At 49.9% G+C, this 19,429-nt stretch overlaps 1 protein-coding gene across 3 annotated transcripts in view; it reads right to left on the reverse strand.

Annotated features, from left to right (window-relative positions):
• The window catches only part of LOC144792107 (myoferlin-like), a 3,514,236-nt gene that overhangs the window by 2,528,595 nt on the left and 966,212 nt on the right, over positions 1–19,429 (reverse strand). For all 3 annotated transcript variants that reach the window (XM_078666976.1, XM_078666975.1, XM_078666977.1), the window contains exon 8: positions 9,484–9,693. In XM_078666976.1, coding sequence (XP_078523102.1) covers positions 9,484–9,693 — 210 coding nt within the window. The remainder of the gene's footprint in view (positions 1–9,483; positions 9,694–19,429) is intronic.

Genomic DNA, 19,429 nt, shown 5'->3' on the forward strand with positions numbered 1-19,429 from the left:
CAGTGCAGGTTCTTCAGGTGGCCAGTGATGTGGGAGTGGCGGGGGATGCCGAGGTGTGGGGAGGCGTTCTGTATACAGTGAAGTTTGTTCTGGAGTTTGGCCGTGGTTCCAACATAGGGGCTTCAGAGCGGAAAGGGGGGGCGGACTCTCTGGGTTCTGTCGGTGGGGAAGGAGGTGATCCAATCCAGGGCCTTGTCGCTGATTCCTGCGTCATTGAGGCGTGTGCGGAGGGTGTGGTGGCAGACGGTGTCGTAGGCGGCCGAGAGGTCCAGGAGGAGTAGGGCAGCAGTTTTGCCGTTGTCCAGCATGGTCCTGCTGTCATCTGTGGCAGCGATGAGGGCCGTTTCGGTGCTATGCTTGCTGCGGATTCCTGATTGGAACGGGTCCAGGATGTTGTTCTCCTCTAGGAAGTGGGACAGTTGCTTGTTGACGATCTTTTCAATTACTTTCGCCGGGAATGGAAGAAGGGAGATGGGTCGGAAATTCTTGAGGTCCTTTAGGTCCGCTGTGGGTTTCTTGAGTAGGACGTTGATCTCAGCGTGCTTCCAGCTTTCCAGGAAGGTGGCGGTCTCGAAGGAGCTGTTGATGATCTTCCGGAGTTGGGGTGCGATGATGCAGTTTGCTTTGTTGAAGATGTGATGAGGGCAGGGGTTAGATGGCTAGCCTGAGTGGATGGTGTTCATGGTCTTGATGGTGTCGTCGTTGCTCACATGGGTCTAGGAGAGCAGGTGGTAGCTGGAGCTGGGGGGAAGTGAGTCTGCCTTGTCGGTGGCTGTGGGGAGGGTCTGGGTGATGAAGCTGCTGTGGATGTCTGCGATCTTGCGGTGAAAGAAGGTGGATCGGGAGTCAAATAGGTCTTGCGACGGCGGAATGTCGTTGGAACTGGTGCTGGGGCTGGGGAGCTCCGTCACGTTGTTGAAGAGCTCTTTGCTGTTGTGTGTATTGTTGTCGATGCGTTCCTTGAAGGAGGTCCTTTTGGTGGCTCAGATGAGTTGGTGGCGCTTGCAGCTGGCTTTCTTAAGGGCTGAGTGGTTGTCCTTGTCTTTTCCTGGCGCCACTTTTTCTCGAGTCTTCAGCAGACCTGTTTTGATTCTTGAAGGTCGGTGGTGAACCAGTTGGCCTTTCTGTTGGTGCGTCTGTCTGAGGGTTTTTTGATTGGGCGACAGTGTTGGCGCAGTCATCGATCCATTGCCTGAGGTTGCTGGCGGCTGTGTCGGTATCTGTTGAATCTGTCAGTGGGTCACGGGCGAGGGTGGTGATGAGCTGGTCTTTGGTGACCTTGTTCCAGCTATGGTAGGGGATCCGTTGCGGGTAGTGGTGCGAGGTGCGTTTCTTGAAGGTGAAGTGGACGCAGCGGTTGTCGGTCCAGTGTAGTTTGGTGGTGTGGCTGAAGGTGGCGTGGTTGCTGGCTGAGAAGATGGGGTCTAGCGTGTGTCCGGCGGTGTGGGTGGGGGTTGTGACTTGCTGTTTGAGTCCGAGGTTGGCGAGGTTATCGAGCAGGGCAATGGAGTTGCTGTCATCTATTTTTTCAAGGTGGAAGTTAAGGTCTCCAAGGATAATGTGGTCTGTGGACGCAAGAGCGTGCACGCTGACAAAGTTGAAGAGGTCATCAGTGAACTTTGGCTGGGGTCTGGGGGGTCTGTAAATGAGTGTTCATCTGAGGGTGGTGTTGGGGTCGGTGTGGATCTGGAAGTGTAGGTTGTCGGTGGTGCTAAATGACTGAGACTCTGAGGGTACTCCTGTAGACAATGGCGGTTCCTCCTCCTGATTTGTTGGTGTGGTCCCTTCTGGTGATCTTGTATCTGGCTGGGATGGCTATGGCAATGTCTGGTGCCGAGGAGGGGTTAATCCAGGTCTCCGTCAGGAAGGAGATGTCTGGGGAGACTGAGTCGAGTAGGTCGCAGAGTTCTACGGCGTGCTGTGGACGGAGCAGGTGTTGAGTAATATGCATCTGAGGTGGTTGCGTTCTGCTTTGACGGTGTGCGTGTGTTCGGTGGCTGGTGAAGCTGCCGCTTCGGCAGGTGAAGAGTCCGTGGGTGAGTATCGGGCTTGTCAGGAAGCAGTTTGATGGTCGGCCGGTGTTGAGTCCCCGGAGGAAGCTGGCGTCGTAGCATCGTCTGGTGTCGTGGCTCTTGTGGGAGGCAGGGGGCCTGGCAATGGGCTTGTCCAGGCGCGGATGGGCGCAGACGAGCTTGCCTTAGGCACGCCAGCGGCGCAACTGCACGGCGGTTGCCATATAAGTAGGGGAGGGGGAAGGGACAAGCGGGCGGGTTGTGGCAGGAAAGACAAACACTGAGGCAGCGTTCTGGGCTAAGGGGGAAGCGGGGAGACAGGCCACTAAGTACAAAAGCAGTAAGCAGTAGGCAGAAGCGGCAATTCAAGAGGCCCAGATTCACATTATCTTCAGAAAAGAAAATAGGAACACGGGAGCCAGCAGGTAGGGGTCTCGAACCCTGTCTGTGTGGGACTGAAGCTATGCGCCGTCAGGTGGAGCTGCGGGGGAAGAGCTGATCTCTGACGTAGGTCAGGGGTCTAGCTTGCGCTCCCCGCAGTGGTCGCCATATAAGTAGGGGAAGGGCGAGCAGCTGGGAGGCAGGAGCGGGGCTGGTTGAGGCAGAAAAGGCGAACACTGAAGCAGCGTTATTGGCTAAGGGGGAAGCGGGGGACAAGCCGCTAAGTACAAAAGAAGTAAGCAGTAGGCAGAAGAGGAAATTCAAGTGGCCCAGATTCAAATAATCTTCAGAAAAGAAAATAAGGAAATAGGAGCGCGGGACCCAGCAGGTAGGGGTCTTAAACCCTGCCTGTGTGGGACTAAAGCTATGTGCAGTCAGGCGGAGCTGCGGGGGAAGAGCTGATCTCTGACGGATGTTAGATAAGTTAAGACCAGATTCAAGTCCCACTGGGGCATTACGAAATGAATAGGAGGAAAGAGGTGAGTAATGCCCTTAAGAAATCAATTTACAATAAGGGACTTAGAAAGAGAAGGCTGATCAGGAAGGCAAAGAAAGGCCGAAACGGCCGAAAGATAGCCTTTAAGGGTACCCAGTGCAGAGCCTTGCTGGGCCAAAGAAAGTATGAAGAGGAGAACCTCAGAAAGAAGGGCAGAAAGGGCATCCACAGCCTTTGGTGTGCACCATGCTACACATTTCTTCCATCTACAGGCGTATACTGTTTTAGTGGAGGGACGCCTGGCTGCCAAGATGATATTACAGACTTCGGGAGGAAGGTCGAAAGCTATCAACTGTTGCCGCAAAATTCTCCATGCAAGGAGGTGGAGACTGGACCAGTTCGGGTGGAGGACCGTCCCCAGCTGCTGCGACAGAAGATCCTCCCGAAGAGGCAGTCTGATCAGAGGATCGATGGCCATGTTCAAGAGCTCGAGATACCAGACTCTTCGTGCCCAGTCCGGAGCCTCAAGAAGGACTTGGGCCGGTCGCTCTTGATCTTTTTCAGCACTCTGGGCAGAAGTAGTATAGGTGGAAAGGCATATAGAAGACCGCAATTCCACTTGCGACGAAAAGCGTTGCCAAGCGAGTGCCACATTGGAAATTCCAACGCGCAGAACTATTGCCATTGTGCGTTCTCTTCGGTGGTAAACAGATCTAACCAAGGCTTTCCCCACTGCTGAAAGAGACATTGCACCACCTCCGAGTGAAGACGCCATTTGGGATCCATCATGCACCGGTGACTTAATTCGTCCGTCATGGCGTTCAGAGAACTTGCCAGGTGTTGAACCACCAGGGACATGCCCTGATGTTCCAGCCATGTCCAAAGGCGAAGTGCCTCTTGCCACAGGGTCCACAACCCCACCCTGAGCTGTTTGTTGTAGCACCACATGGCGGTGGACTTGTCCGTGAACACCTGCACCACCGCTCCTTTGAAAGAACGAAGGAATGCCTTCAGTGCCAGACGAAGCGACCTGAGCTCCAGAAGATGATGTGGAGCCCGGACTCCGCCAGAGACCAGAGACCTCTGATCTCCGCCTCTCCCTTGTGGCTGCTCTATCCCAAGAGTGACACATCTATCACCACTGTGAACTCTGGTTGGGGAAGCGAGAGGGATCTGCTGTTGACCCAGTCCTGGTCCGTTAGCCAACACTGCAATTGGTGTTAAGTGCCCTCCGAGATCTGGACGCAATCAGAAAGATTCCCCTGATGCTGCGCCCACTGGAACTTCGGGTCCCACTGCAGAGCCCGCATATGCCACCTGGCATGATCCACCAGCAGGATGTAGAAGGCCATGAAGCCCAGCAGCCTCATGGTCATTCTCACCGAAATCCAGGATAGACGCTGAAACATCTGCATCATAGCCTGAATATCCCAGACTCGCTGCTCGGGAGGATAAGCCCGAAACTGCGCTGTATCGAGAACTGTTTCGATGAAAAGGAGCATCTGAGAGGGAATCAGGTGCGACTTCGGCATGTGAATCTCAGCGAATGCAGGAGGTCCGTCGTAGTCTGGAGGTGGGATTCGACTGCCTGATGCGAGCCCGCCTTCAGCAACCAGTCGTCGAGATAGGGGAAGTCTGGAACCGCTGATCTGTGCAGATGAGCTGTGGCCACCGCCATCACGTCCATGAATACCTTAGGGTCGCTGGTAAGGCCAAAGGGGAGTGTGGTAAAGTAAAAATGCTTGTGGTATACTGTGTACCGTAGGTAACGCCCGTGGGCTGGCAGGACAGGGATGTGGAAGAAAGCGTCCTGCAAGTCCAATGTTACAATCCAGTCCTCAGAGTAGAGGGCAGACAGGACCTGAGCTAATGTCAACATTCTGACCTTCTCCTTCTGAAATAAGCGGTTGACGTCCCTGAGATCCAAGATAGGATGCAGGCCTTTGTCCTTCTTGGATACCAGGAAGTAGTGGGAGTAACAACAATGACCCTACTTCTGGCATAGGGACTCCCTCTATAGCTCCCTTGGCCAAGAGAGGCGTAACTTCCTGATGGAGAAAGGCCAAATGATCCTCCGACTTGCAATTGGGGTGTTGGTGGCATGGAGGGAGGGTAGTCTCAAAGGGGAAGGAGTAGCCCCTTCGGACTATCTGCCAAACCCACCTGTTCGTCGTGGTGATGTGCCAGTGGGAGAGGTGATGGCGGAACCTGCTGCCCACTGGCAACTGGTGGCCCTGAAAGGTCGGACTAGGAAGGTTTGGAGGCTGCTGCAGAGGGGGCCCGGGTGGACTGGCCCTCCTGCTGGCCCCCACAGTGTGAGTATTTCTTCATTTTCCTTTTCACTTGACCGGTGTCTCTCACTTTGAGCATGTGGCAGCGCTTATTTATTATTCCCTTTTCAGATGTCACTATATTGTTAGATCCTGAAGAGACCCTGTATTCAGCAAAGGGTCAAAATGCCGTCGACAAGTGTATAGAACGAACCATCATGACAGCTTTGAATGAATATAGAGGCTGCTAATATTGTGTACATTGAAAATGGTTGTTTTTTTAATAACGGAAATCAAATTGTAAAATGTCACAAAGTCACTAGCCCTTTTTTTTGGTTCCATGTTACACTGGGGACATTATGCACTATTTGCTGTACATATTTATACTCTTTACAAAATAACAAACTGCTAATTTAATCCAAGTGTGCCTGGCTTCCTATCCTTCAGACATCTGCATGACCCATAATTATTGCTATTGGGCATTATAGTATCAACATTGTTGAATATATTTTTCCACAAGAACCATTATTTTTTGTTACGCGGCCCCCAGACCCACGGTGCTTGGACCCACGTCCCCAGCCGCGCAGAGACAGGGTAGCCTCCGCCGGCCTGTGGCCCCGGGTGGAACGTGGTGGGGCACCCCTTCCGTAGCCACAAAAGGGGCAAACGGAAAAGTGAATGGGGCGAGAGGTGGCAGCGAGGCCCAAGGATCTGGCTACAGCACTAGAGACTTTGAAGTGCTCTAGCGCATTGTCCACCTTGTCGACAAACAGGGAAAGACCATCAAGGGCATGTCCAAAAGGGTCGATTGGACATTGGATCTCAGCCAGGTGTGGCGCCTCAAGGCTACTGACGTATGAATCCTTCTACCCAGCAAGTTGGCGAAATCCAGCCCACATCGAATGGCAAACTTTGATGCCTCTCTACCCTCTGCGACAGCACGGGAGTACAAAGCGGGCCTCCTCCGGGCACTGTGATAGCACTTGTGCAACCGTGTCCCAGTCCTAAGCTGGCGGAAGACAACATCTTCTTCCCAAGATGGTCCAGTTTCTTGGATTCCCTATCTTGGGGAGCAGTAGGGAACATGCCTTTGGATGTTGAGGCTTTGACCTCCAACCTCTTTGGGGTAGGATGTTGCAAGAGGAAAAGTGGGTCACCCAGGGCCGGTTGCTGGCCTCGGGCAATTATCCTATCCACAGGAGCCCCTGTGCTGGGCTTGGACCAAGTGCCCAGGCGGATGTCAGTGAGGGCCTCATTAAAGGGCAACAGGAGCTACGAAGAGGCCGCTGCCGGCTGAAGCACCTCAGTCAGGAGGTAAGTCCTGACTGGCACTGTAGGAAGCTCAAGGCCCAAGGCCTTAGCCGCCCTACACAACACCACAGCATAGGAGACTCCCTCCTCCGTAGCCACGGTAGGAAGAGAAAGAATACTAAGGTTTGGAGAGGTATCCAGACCACAGGTATCACCCAACTCTTCTCTCCAGTCCGGCTCTTCAAGCTGGTTTGTCAGAGAGTCAACAGACCTCTCCCAGCCTCCTCACCCTCCTCTGGCTGCCACTAAGAAACGCCAGGGAAGAACGGTGGTACAAAAGTACCGGTCGGCGCTGGTACCAGCATCGGTCAATGCCGGTCCGGCTCTGTGTCCAAGTCGGGAAGGAGGCCGGTGTCGACATCGGCCGTGGGAGCAACCGGCGGCAGAGGTGTCATCAGAAGGATCGGCACCGGGGAAGGTACCGTGAGGTCGGCAGCCACCGATCCAGACCCAAGCCTGGATCCTTGGGGGCCCTGCAGAGCCGAGGCTGGAGCCGCCGGCATCGAAGGCCTAGAGCATCCAGCCGAAGGCGCACCGGCGGAGTCGGGCTGTCCAAAGATAGAACAGAGGGCTTCGTAAAATGCACTTAGCTGGGCAGGGAACGCACTGGCTCACGGAAAGGGAGGGAAGCATGGAGCGGAGCCGGGGAATGATGACTCTCTGTGTTGCGTCTGCCGACAGACAGGGAGAAGGCGAAGAGCGGCGATACTTCTTCACCTTCTTTTTGTGCTACGACTTACCCGAAGACAAAGACTTTGATGACGAATTGTGGTGTTGGCTTTGCGACCGGTCCCGCGACCTACCCCTCAACCGGAACCTTGAACGGCGCAGAGCTGACTGCCGGGCCTCCAAACGTTTTTGGGGCTGCTCCCGCAAACACTTAAGATTCTGAGTCCGGCAGTCAGAGCACGACTTTGGGTCTTGGTCGCGCTACAGGCACCAGAGACACACGAAGTGCGGATCGGTGACCAACATCAGCTTGTGACAGGAGTCACAAGACTTGAAACTGGGTCAACGACTTGACATCCTTCGTGCACCAGGAGTCGAAACAAATTCAAAAAAGAGGTTGACAAAGTCGAAAAAGTTTAATCAAAAAGTGACTAAGGGTACCGCTCTCTCCGGATCTCCGCTGGGTGGCGCAGAAAAAGAAAGAACTGACGTCCGCGCGCAGGGACAGCTTCTAAGTAGATACGCAACGTCATCCCAGCTATCACGACGCCGACGACGAACAAAGAGGCGACCAATGCCACCTATCTACTGACACGCAGGGGTACTGCTGAGAAAAAATACTCCGGATCCAGTCTGACGTCTGGGGGTAATTCTAAGGTAAGGAATCTATAACTAATAGTCTCTTTCAGATACATGTATATATTGTTGTGCATCTATAGAGGTCCACTTTCCATAAATTCACAGCTTCACTAAGTGAGCCCCCCAGTTGTTTGTGGTAAGTGATATATGAACCTGCAGGTCTGCAGATTGGTTACAAACTAAAAAACTGAACTTATTCCACCACAACAACCTGTGCTTCCCTCCTGATAGCAACGCCATTAGATCTTCCCAGTCATTATCCACTTAAGCCCACGGCTTGGCTAAATACTCCAACAGAGACACATCTGTAGACATGCACATAGTTTGATAAAATACAAGATGCCATCTTCCTCACTAATTATGCAACTTTCCCAACTGTCAGAATTGAGATAATCTGGTGAAGAGGAAACAATCTAAGGACTGCCTGAACTCTCTTCTCTTCAAGCTAGGCTTTTGATTTGAGTGAACTGTTAGTTGATGCAAAAAAGTTCTCAATCTGCTAAAACTGATGATGGGAAGTTCTACCATTTAGTGTAAACCCAAATTCGTGCAGATATTTCACAGTTTGTTTTGTGTCTGCTAGGCACTGACAAGAAGTATTCCTCTTCATCAACCATTCATCTAGGTAAGGAGATAAATGAATGAATGTTCTCCTAGCAGTGAAGGTGCTTCCTTGCCACCCTGCCGTCATCCAAGTTATGCTTTCCCCACTAATGGTGCAGCATCCTAGGGAGCACATGAGTCCTGCTCTAAAGCTGAGGGAAACAAGCATTAGTAAATGTATTAGGTTTCGCTCATGTGATTAATAATACGTTTTTTTGATGTAAGTTGTAGCTTGCTGGGTAGTTGTACAATATAAGTTACAGCAAGTCTGTTAAAGTGTTATGACTTGTTTATGTACAAAAAGGCAATATATTGTGCTGTTACTAGTGGTGTTATAAGGTGAAGAGATTAGGTAAATGGAGGAGGACAAAGAGTTAAAAAAATTAAAATTACTTAATAAGTAGGCTTGAAAATGGTGTGAATCCCAAAAATACACGATTGTGAAAACTGGATGAAAATGTGTTGTTTGGTTATTATCTATTGTTCAGAAAAATAAATTAAAATTAACTTTAAATTTTTCAGATGAGCATTTGTGCAATATAAGTGAAATAAACATACTGAAAGTAAAATTATCGTTTTATTAAGATGGGCAAGTTTTTGTTTTTTTAAAGTTGGTAGTCATTGGTGTACTGGAGATGCCCTGGCTGGCACAGGCTGCTATCCCTGGCATACTGAGTATTCCAATTTATAAACAATCTCTGGCAAATCATCACCCTCACTGATATTTGTAGGTTTGCCCACCATTTTGGTGACCCTGACATAAAATGTAATTGTTGGCAGACTGTGGGCAATCTATGCATTATGAGTGCTATGGAATAAATAGCTCTTTTTGGTGTATTGCAAGCATTTAAGGCTATCAGTGGCCTGCCATACCACAGCACTTTTCATATAGTCATGTACTTCCAATATTTTCCTCACACAGAACTCTATCAACACCGCTAATAGAACCAGACAATCCATGCATTTCATACACTGCAGTCTTTTCACCAATTAGGTGGGAAGTCAAGCTGATTCACTAAGACAGGCATATGTATAGCAACACACTGCTTTGAGGGGTATTTTGTCGGTTCAAGCCCACACTTCAACAGGTATCAGCTCTTACCAAGGACCCTTCCAAAAGGAAAATGGCTTCCATGCTCATATCCCTGGTGGGCTTCATTACCCTGTGCCAACACCGCCGACGGTACACATCCCTGATGCTCTGTTGTAGGTGGAACTTCCATCCAAAGTATGAGGCGAATTCCCAGTCGTTTGGATGCATTTGGAGACCAGGAAGGTTCTTGTCTCCCTCATCGACTTTATCTGCGGGATGCTGCAACAATGCACATAAGACAGAAAAGACAAATTGGAACTCTCCTTCCCAGGAACCTCTATCCAAAGTACTTCCTTGCCCAGTTCCTATAATGAATTGTCTGCAATATCATTTATAAATGCAGCTTTTCTACAGTCTGCCGTCTTACCACGTGGGGATAATAGAAGCAGTTAATAAAAACCCAGTGGCAGCTTTATCTTTAGCATGAAAACATCAGTGGACAAAGAACAAATATTTAGGTACATAGGGAAAGGTGCAATGGCTAGGGATGGATTTACCACAGTCACATATGGCTTTCTCTTACCAGGGTTCAGGATTACCTAGAGTGAGGCATACTAACAGTTTACACTGTAAACTGATGATTCAGTCTGTCTACTAAGATTTTGAAGGCTGAGGTGAGCAGGAGTAATAACGCATGGGTCCAGAGAAAGTGGCCCATCCTCCAATAATGCAAGAAACGCTTCTAGGTAGTTTGACAGAAGAAGAACATCAGACACTGTAGCACAAAACACATTAGCAGGAGCGACCAGAGAGAGAAGTAGATAAAAAGGAGATTGCAGCATTTGTTTATGTTTTAGCAAAACCCTAAATTCCCCAGGCGAAGGACTACTACAATTTAGCACGGACAGGGTAAAGTCACTTTGAAATCACTAACATGATGATTCAGTTGGCCTCTGAAATCTGCCATTTGTCTTTTTTGTGTAAAATGCTGTGGCTTCTGCTCCCCCTATGTTCGGCGTAGCACCAGAGTTCTTCTGCTGTCATACTCGCCAATGTCTCCCAGATCATAAGAAGCTATGCACTGTATATGACTCTAGATCTGTGTCACGGAAGAACAAGTTACTTACCTTTGGTAATGCTTTTTCTGGTGGATACAGTATCTGCCTGTGGATTCCTCACCTTGTGAATATCCACCTGCGTCAGCAACGTTCGGAAAATTCTTTTGTAGCACGCCGGCGTGGACGACGTCACATGAGCAAGGCATCGCGCGCGACTCCGACTGACGTCACTGACTCCTTATTAGGCCTACGTCGGCGTGATGACATCAGTTCCGCCCTTTTTTCCGTGACTTCGAGGCACCCGGATGGACCAATGATAGTAGACATATACATATACAATGTACCCAGTACACAATTTCCAAAAATACACCCATAGTGTGAAGATAATGCATGAAAAACACCATATATAACATATATATATATATATATATATATATATATATATATATATATATAAACATATCAATGCATTTAAACATTTTCATAAACTCAGATATAGAAGAGTGGACAACGGGGAGGCGGGTGGGCATGTGAAGAATCCACAGGCAGATACTGTATCCACCAGAAAAAGCTTTACCGAAGGTAAGTAACTTGTTCTTCTGATGGATACATCTGCCAGTGGATTCCTCACCTTATGAATAGATTCCCACAGCAGTCCCCACTCCCGGAGGAGGGTGTCCACTCATGGAGGAAGTCCACTCAAAATGGCGGGCGGCACCTCGCCGTGGACTCCACCGACTGTGGCCGCCGCTGGGAGGTAGGATTGCGACCTGCGCTCTCCCGGCCTGCCGAGACTTTCGCTGATTTTCGCAGCTGACGGGACATAATATCCAGCTTCACTTTGGCGGCGACCCCCACCGAGGGAATCCTCCCAGCGCCTGCCTGACTTTAAGATGGCGGCCGGCGGCGACCTTCAGATGGCGATCGCCGCTTCCACTGGCTCGCCCTAACCTCTCTCCGGCCTCCTGTTAAACCTGCGGCCCTCTCTCGGATTTTCTGGCCTGCCTCCTGACCTGCTGCCGGTTTGGGGCCACTGCCATTACTGGAATGCCCTGCGGTCCTGCAGCACGGGCCTGATCTCCAGAGCACACACCCCTCCCCCCGCATGGCACCAGTGGTGTGAATCTGCCTAGCAAGGCTGCATTGCTCCCGGAGTCCACACTGCTTGCCCCCCTGCCGGCCCGCCGCCGATTCCCACACAACTTCCAGGGCGGATGAATCCACACACAACCCACCGGCTGCCGTGCCAGCGCCACACCGCCAACGCACGACCGCACCAACAGCGTCAACACGGCCTTCACCACCTTGCGCACCCTCATCCCCACCGAGCCAGCCGACCGCAAGCTCTCCAAGATGGGGACGCGCCTGCGGCTGGCCTCCAGCTTCATCTCCCACCTGGGCAACATGCTGCTGGTGGGTGACGGGCAGCCGTACCACACCACCACCTTCTCTCCTGGACTTCTTTACTTTTTGTTTTGTCCTGGCCACCATTTTGCTGCTGATTTCGGACAGTTTTCTCTGGACTCTGACCCTCCATCCATTCCCTCGTCCTTTAAGCCTTTTCCCCGTTGATGATCCTCAAATGTTTCTTCCCTTTTCTGCTTTACCTTTTCCCCATACCCTTGCATCCCTCCCACTCTCCCTTTGTCCTGTGACTATATCCACACTTATGGAACTCTGCTTTTCTGTATATAGAGATAACTCTAATCACTAGTATATGCAGTAGACCTTTGTACCATCTACCATTCCTATGTGACTCTTAGAGTATATCCAGTCATATCCCTTTCCTATGTATATAGAGATAACCCTAATTACTAGTATATGCAGTAGACCGCTGTGCTCTCTACCATTCCTATGTGACCCTTAGAGTATATCCAGTCATATCCCTTCCCTATGTATATAGAGATAACTCTAATCACTAGTATATGCAGTAGACCTTTGTACCATCTACCATTCCTATGCGACTCTTAGAGTATATCCAGTCATATCCCTTCCCTATGTATATAGAGATAACTCTAATCACTAGTATATGCAGTAGACCGCTGTGCTCTCTACCATTCCTATGTGACCCTTAGAGTATATCCAGTCATATCCCTTCCCTATGTATATAGAGATAACTCTAATCACTAGTATATGCAGTAGACCGTTGTGCCCTCTACCATTACTATGTGACTCTTAGAGTATATCCATGTGTATCCCTTCCCTATGTATATAGAGATAACTCTAATCACTAGTATATGCAGTAGACCTTTGAACTATCTACCATTCCTATGTGACTCTTAGAGTATATCCAGTCATATCCCTTCCCTATGTATATAGAGATAACTCTAATCACTAGTATATGCAGTAGACCTTTGTGCTATCTACCATTCCTATGTGACTCTTAGAGTATATCCATTTGTATCTCCTTGTGTGACCCTACATCTTGTACATTTGCAATTTTTTTCTGTTTGTATCCTCTATGTAACACATGTAATCCTAAATCCTTATGTTTTTCAACTGGTCCTTATGTAAAGCGCTCTGACACCTTCGGGTAAAGTTCGCGCTATATAAAATCGCATACATAAATAAACATCTTGAAGGACAGAGCGCGCAAAATTGCCATCCCTCCTCACCTCGCTATCCAAGCAGTAATGCTTTGCAAAAGTGTGGAGGGAGGCCCATGTCGCTGCTCTACAAATGTCCTCTACAGGTACACCTCTAGACAAAGCAGATGTTGATGACTTTGCTCTAGTAGAATGAGCCTTTATACCCTCTGGAGGTTCCTTACCAGCCAGGGCGTAGCAGATTTTGATGCAAAGTATGATCCATCTTGAGAGTGTGCGCTTGTGCACAGCTCTTCCTTTCTTGCAGCCAGCAAATCCAACAAAGAGCTGGTCATCCACTCGATAGTCTTTGGTCCTATCAAGATAAAAGCTCACAGCCCTTTTGGGGTCCAGACTGTGAAGACGCTCCTCCTCCTTGGAAGGGAGAGGGGGAGGATAGAAGGTAGGAAGGGTAATGGACTGTCCTAGATGGAAGGGAGAAAAGCAGCCCTGGTCCTAAGAACCATTCGTTCAGCATGAATGGTCAAGAACGGGGGCTTCGAACTTGAAGTGAGGGTAAGTGAGCTTGAAGCTCACTTACCCTCCTTGCCGATGAAATTGCCACAAGAAAAACAATCTTAAAAGACAAAAGTCTCAAAGGACACCTGTGAAGAGGTTCAAACGGAGAACCCATCAAATATGTAAGAACAAAATTCAAATCCCATTGAGGTACAATAAAGGGAGTAGGAGGAAACTTATTTGTTAAACCCTTTAAAAATCTCAATACAACAGGAGATTTAAACAAAGATGGTTGATCTGGTGAACAGATAAAAGCCGATAAAGCTGAAAGATATCCCTTTACCGTAGCCACAGCAAAACCTTGCTGCGCAAATGAAAGAGCAAATTGAAGAATTTCTGACAAGCGAGCTCTCAAAGTTTCAACAGAATTCCCCCCACACCAGGATACAAATTTAGACCACCTATAAGAATATAAGGACTTGGTGGAGTCACGCTTAGCCGATAGAATGACATCCACCACATCAGGTGGGAGAGAAAAGGAATTCAGGTTGCCCCGTTCAATCGCCAGGCATGAAGGTGTAAGGTCTGGAGGTGGGGGTGTAGAACCTGCCCCTGTGACTGCGAGAGGAGGTCTGCCCTGAGACGGAGACGGAGCTGAGGGCACGAGGAGAGGTGGAGAAGATCTGGGTACCACACGCTTCTTGGCCAATCCGGGGCGACCCATATGACTTGGGCCCGGTCTTGGCGAATCTTCCTCAGAACCCGAGGAATCAAGGGTATGGGAGGAAACGCGTAAAGGATTTGTGAGTCCCAACTCAACTGAAAAGCGTCCCCCAAGGCTCCCTGCATTGGAAACTGGAGGCTGCAGAATGACGGGCAGTGAGGAAACTCGCGAGTGGCGAACAGGTCCACCTGAGGAGTGCCCCACGTCCGAAAAACATGACGAACTACCTCTGGATGAGCCTCCGCTTGTGGTCGGCTAAGAACTGCCAACTGAGATTGTCTGCACGCACGTTCAGTACTCCAGCCAGATGATTTGCCACCAGAAAAATCTGATGATCCTGAATCCAGGACCAGAGACGCAGAGCCTCTCTGCAGAGACACTGCGACCCCACCCCTCCCTGTTTGTTGATATACCACATCGCGGTGGTGTTGTCCTTCAGGACCTGAACTACCGACCGCGAAGGGAAGGGAGGAAGGCCTTGAGTGCCAGACGTATCGCTCGCAATTCCAGAAGGTTGATGTGAAGCAACCTTTCCTCTGGAGACCAAAGGCCCTTGATCTCCAGATCCCCCATGTGAGCACCCCACCCTAGAGTGGATGCATCCGTTATCACTGTGGCCACCGAGGGAGGAGTTTGAAAAAGCTTTCCTTGAGACAGATTGCCTTCCACTCCCCACCAAAACAGATCCGCAGCAGCTTCTATGGAGATCCTCACTGACTCCCCGAGATTCCCTTGGTGTTGATACCACTGCCTGCGGAGGCACCACTGGAGTGCCCTCATGTGCCTGCGTGCATGGTTGACCAACAGAATGCAAGAAGCCATCAGACCGAGCAGACGAAGGACCTTCAGGACTGGAACAACCGCTTCATTGTAAAATAAAGGAATAATTTCCTGTATGTCGTGAATCCTTTGAGGTGGAGGGAATGCACGACATACAGTCGTGTCCAGTATCGCACCTATGAACAGGTTGCGCTGGGAGGGCACCAGGTGAGTTTTGGGTACATTTATCGAAAAACCCAACCTGTGTAACAACTGAGTTGTCTCTTGCAGATGATGAAGCACTATCTCTGGAGATTTTGCTTTGATCAGCCAATCGTCCAGATAAGGGAATACTGGAATCCCTGACTTTCTGAGATATGCAGCCACCACAGCCATCACCTTGGTGAAGACTCGAGGCGCAGTAGTAAGACCAAACGGTAGAACCGCAAACTGGTAGTGTTGCGATCCCACCGTGAAGCGGAGATACTTTCTGTGCGACTTCAGAATGGGAATATGGAAATAAGCATCCTGCAAGTCGATCAACACCATCCAGTCTTCCTTCAGCAGTGCTTGAAGAACCTGGGCAAGGGTGAGCATCTTGAACTTCTCCTGCTTCAGGTAGAGGTTCAAGATCCTGAGATCCAGGATTGGACGAAGTCTTCCATCCTTTTTGGGGATCAGGAAATACCGGGAGTAGCATCCCTGACCCCTTTCCTGCTCCAGAACCACCTCTATCGCACCTTTTTTGAACAATGTCTGTACCTCTTCCTGTAGGTGCAACAGGTGGTCCTCCGAGCAAAAACCTTGGCAAGGAGGGTAATTTGGGGGAAACTCCCAAAAGGGAAGAGCATACCCATTCTCTACGAGATTGAGAACCCAAAGATCTAATGTAACCGATTCCCAATCCCGTAGAAAATAAGTAAGTCGACCCCCCACAGGACCCGCATGATCCGGAATGGTGGATCTAGGGCTGCTTTGCTGTTGTAGGTGGGGGGTGGAAGTGGAGCAGGAGGAGGCTTGACGTCCACGAGAACGACCCCTTTGTCTGCCTCTGTAGGACCTGTATAAAGGATTTTGCTGCTGCTGCTGCTGGGTCTGCTTATAGATACGAAAATTAGACCTTCCAAAACCCTTGTATCTTTTGGCAACAGAGTCTCTAGTTTGCAAACCCAAAGATCCTGCCTTTGCTCTGCTATCCTTAAACCTTTCCAAGGCAGCATCAGCTTTCTTTCCGAAAAGGCCTGTGCCATCAAAAGGCAAATCCATCAGAGCAGCCTGAACATCCGCAGAAAACTCAGAAGTCTTTAGCCAAGCAGCCCTTCTGGTGGCGATCGAAGACCCAATGATCTTAGCCACTGAATCTGCCGTGTCCATACCACTTTGTATGACCTGCCAAGCTGCGGCCTGCGTGTCAGATACCATTTCATTAAAGTTCTTCCTATCCTCCTCAGGAAGCTTAGGAGATAGCTCTTTCACCGTATCCATCAAAGCATGGATATATCTGCCCAGCAAACAAGTAGCATTTGTCGACTTTAGGGCCATACTGCCTGACGAAAACACTTTTTTTGCATTCTGATCCTGCTTCTTAGAGTCTTTATCTCTAGGAACCGGGGGAAAGGCACCTGCAGATCTTTTCGAGCAAGTAGCTTGAACCACCAAACTCTCTGGCAAAGGATGAGAGGCTAAGAATTCATGATCTCCAAGCGCAACTCTGTAGCACCTTGCCACTGACTTTGAAACTGCAGGAGCAGTAAGTGGTTTACTCCATACCTCCAATATGGGATCTGTAAGAGCCTCAGTAAATGGAAGAAGTGGCTCAACCACAGAAGATGGAGACTGGAGAACTTCAGTTAGAATGTTCGATTTGTACTCCACAGATGGCAAAGTCAAATTTAAGAGTTCTGCAGCCTTCTTAATTACCACATGGTAAGGCGCCGTGGGCAATCGATCTGGTGAAAATTCTAGACCACTTGCATCATGCAACTCGCCCTCTTCAACTTCAGCTTCTCCAAAATTTCTCTCCTCCAAAAGGCGCTGCACTCTACGCCTCGACCACTCCATTCTAGACCGACGTCGTCGGATCCGGAAACGACTCCGATGGAACCAGAGCTGACGTCGAATGAGGAGCTGGAGACGGAGCCGCCTTCGAATGTGAGGCTGGAACCGGCGTCGAAACTCGATTTGAATCTCGAGGTCGCTCCGGAGCCGGTGAAGCCGTGCACGGAGTCGATGACCTCGGAGGTGCCGATAAAAGCCATGGTGGAGTCGGCGTCAGCATAAAAGGCAGGAAAGGAGCCAGAGCATTAGCCTGCGGCACACCCAGGTTATAAGCTAATGGACCCATGGGACCAGCCGGCGCACCAGTGGGGTACATTGCTCTCGCATATAAGCCATACATGGCGTTCAGAAAATGCGAAGGGTCCTGACCAGGACCTGGAAATTGAGGGTACGAACCCACCGGCTGCTCCGGAGGAGGCTGCACCGGATTGGACTCCTGTACCTCTTGTTCTTCAGGATGATGTACAGGAGTCGTCGAACCCTGAGGTACTTCTTCTACTTCATGCTCCGTAGACTGATATGGATCTGGAGACGGATTCGACTCCGGAGCCGGAGTCGGCTCACAAGATTGTAAAGGCGTGGCTCACTTTCAGGATTACGAACTGGAGAGGGAGATATCACGCCCTTACGATGTTTTCGTGAAGTTGACTTCTTTTTCAAGTCTCCGTGCTGGAATGATGTCTCGAACTGTGCTTCTTTCTTCTATGCTTCTTTTTCGATGAACCAGAAGCATGACCCGAAGCCGAATTCGAAGCCGACCTCGACCGGGACCTCAACCTCAACCTTGACTTTGACTTCGACCTCGAGCGTCTCGATCTTGACCTCGAAGCTCTCTCGGTATCCTTACCCTTCAACTTGGCAACAAGCAGTTTTGCCTCTCGTTCCAGAAGAGCCTTTGGGTTCATTTTAAAACAGGATCGACAACCCTTGACATCGTGATCCAAACCCAGACACCATAAACAGTCACCATGAGGATCGGTAATGGACATCATCCTTCTACACGTATCACATGGTTTAAATCTCGTCTTCCTCAATGACATCTCGACAGAAGACAGCAACACCAAACAGAAACAGTAACCAGAAATCCACAAAAGTAACAAAGTTACTATCCGTACAACAGAAGATCCCAAGAAACCGTTAGCGTCGACGACGCGGAAAAAAAGGAACTGATGTCATCACGCCGACATAGGCCTAATAAGAGTCAGTGACGTCAGTCGGAGTCGCGCGCGATGCCGTGCTCCTGTGACGTCGTCCACGCCGGCGTGCTACAAAAGAATTTTCCGAACGTTGCTGACGCAGGGGGATATTCACAAGGTGAGGAATCCACTGGCAGATGTATCCATCAGAAAAACAAGTTACTTACCTTCGGTAACAATGTATCTGTAAGAGACATAAGTTAGTTATAGATTCCTTCGCTTAGAATTAACCCCAGGCGTCAGACTGGATACAGAGAATTTCTTCTTAGCAGTACCCATGTTCGTCAGTAGGTTGCGTCAGTCGACTCCACGTCCGTCAGTGGCTGCGACTTCCCCGGGATGATGTCATAGTGCCTACCTAGACGCCGCCCCTGCGTGCTGACTTCAGTCAGTTCTGCTAGAAGCACAGAGCCATGCAAGACACCGACCACTGGAGCGCTAAAACTAGGGCCCTGCAAGGTTGTCCCTGTCCCTAGAAATCAGTTCGCAGAGCGGGAAGGATGGGTGTGGAGGTAAGGAATCTATAACTAAACTATGTCTCTTACAGATGCATAGTTACCGAAGGCAAGTAACTTGTTCATCTGAAACAGATAGCTAGTTATAGATTCCTTACCTTAGAATAGATACCCCAGCAATACCAAGCCCGGAGGGGGGTCTGCGAACCAAGTTCACATCAGAAAGTCCTAAAGGACAGAATGGGCAATATAGCTGTCCCTCCGGACTTGGCTGTCCAGGTAGTAATGTCTGGTGAACATGTGCAAGGATGCCGACGTGGCTGCCTGACAGATGTCAATGAGTGGAACTCTACGTGCAAGAGCAGTGGTGACTGCAGTAGCTCTAATGGAATGAGCTTGGAGCCCCACTGGAGGTTCCTTTTTCGCAAAAGCGCAACAGACTTTAATACAAAGGACAACCCATCTAGAGATGGTACGCTTTTGAACAGCCCGACCTTTCTTGGCACCTACATAGCCAACAAAGAGCTGATCATCCACCGGGAAATCTTTCGTGCAGTCAAGGTATAAGGACAGAGCATGTTTAGGGTTAAGATGGTGGAGTCCGAGGTGTAATGCTGAACGGGCGGGTTTCCTTCACCTGGCCTGGGAATGCCCCTTAGTACATGACTTTTGGGTCGAGGTGGTGGCGCACATTACCCGGATTACGCACCTTGCGATCCAT

Source organism: Lissotriton helveticus, chromosome 11 (genome assembly GCF_964261635.1).
Source record: "Lissotriton helveticus chromosome 11, aLisHel1.1, whole genome shotgun sequence".
In the NCBI taxonomy this organism is placed as follows: domain Eukaryota; kingdom Metazoa; phylum Chordata; class Amphibia; order Caudata; family Salamandridae; genus Lissotriton; species Lissotriton helveticus.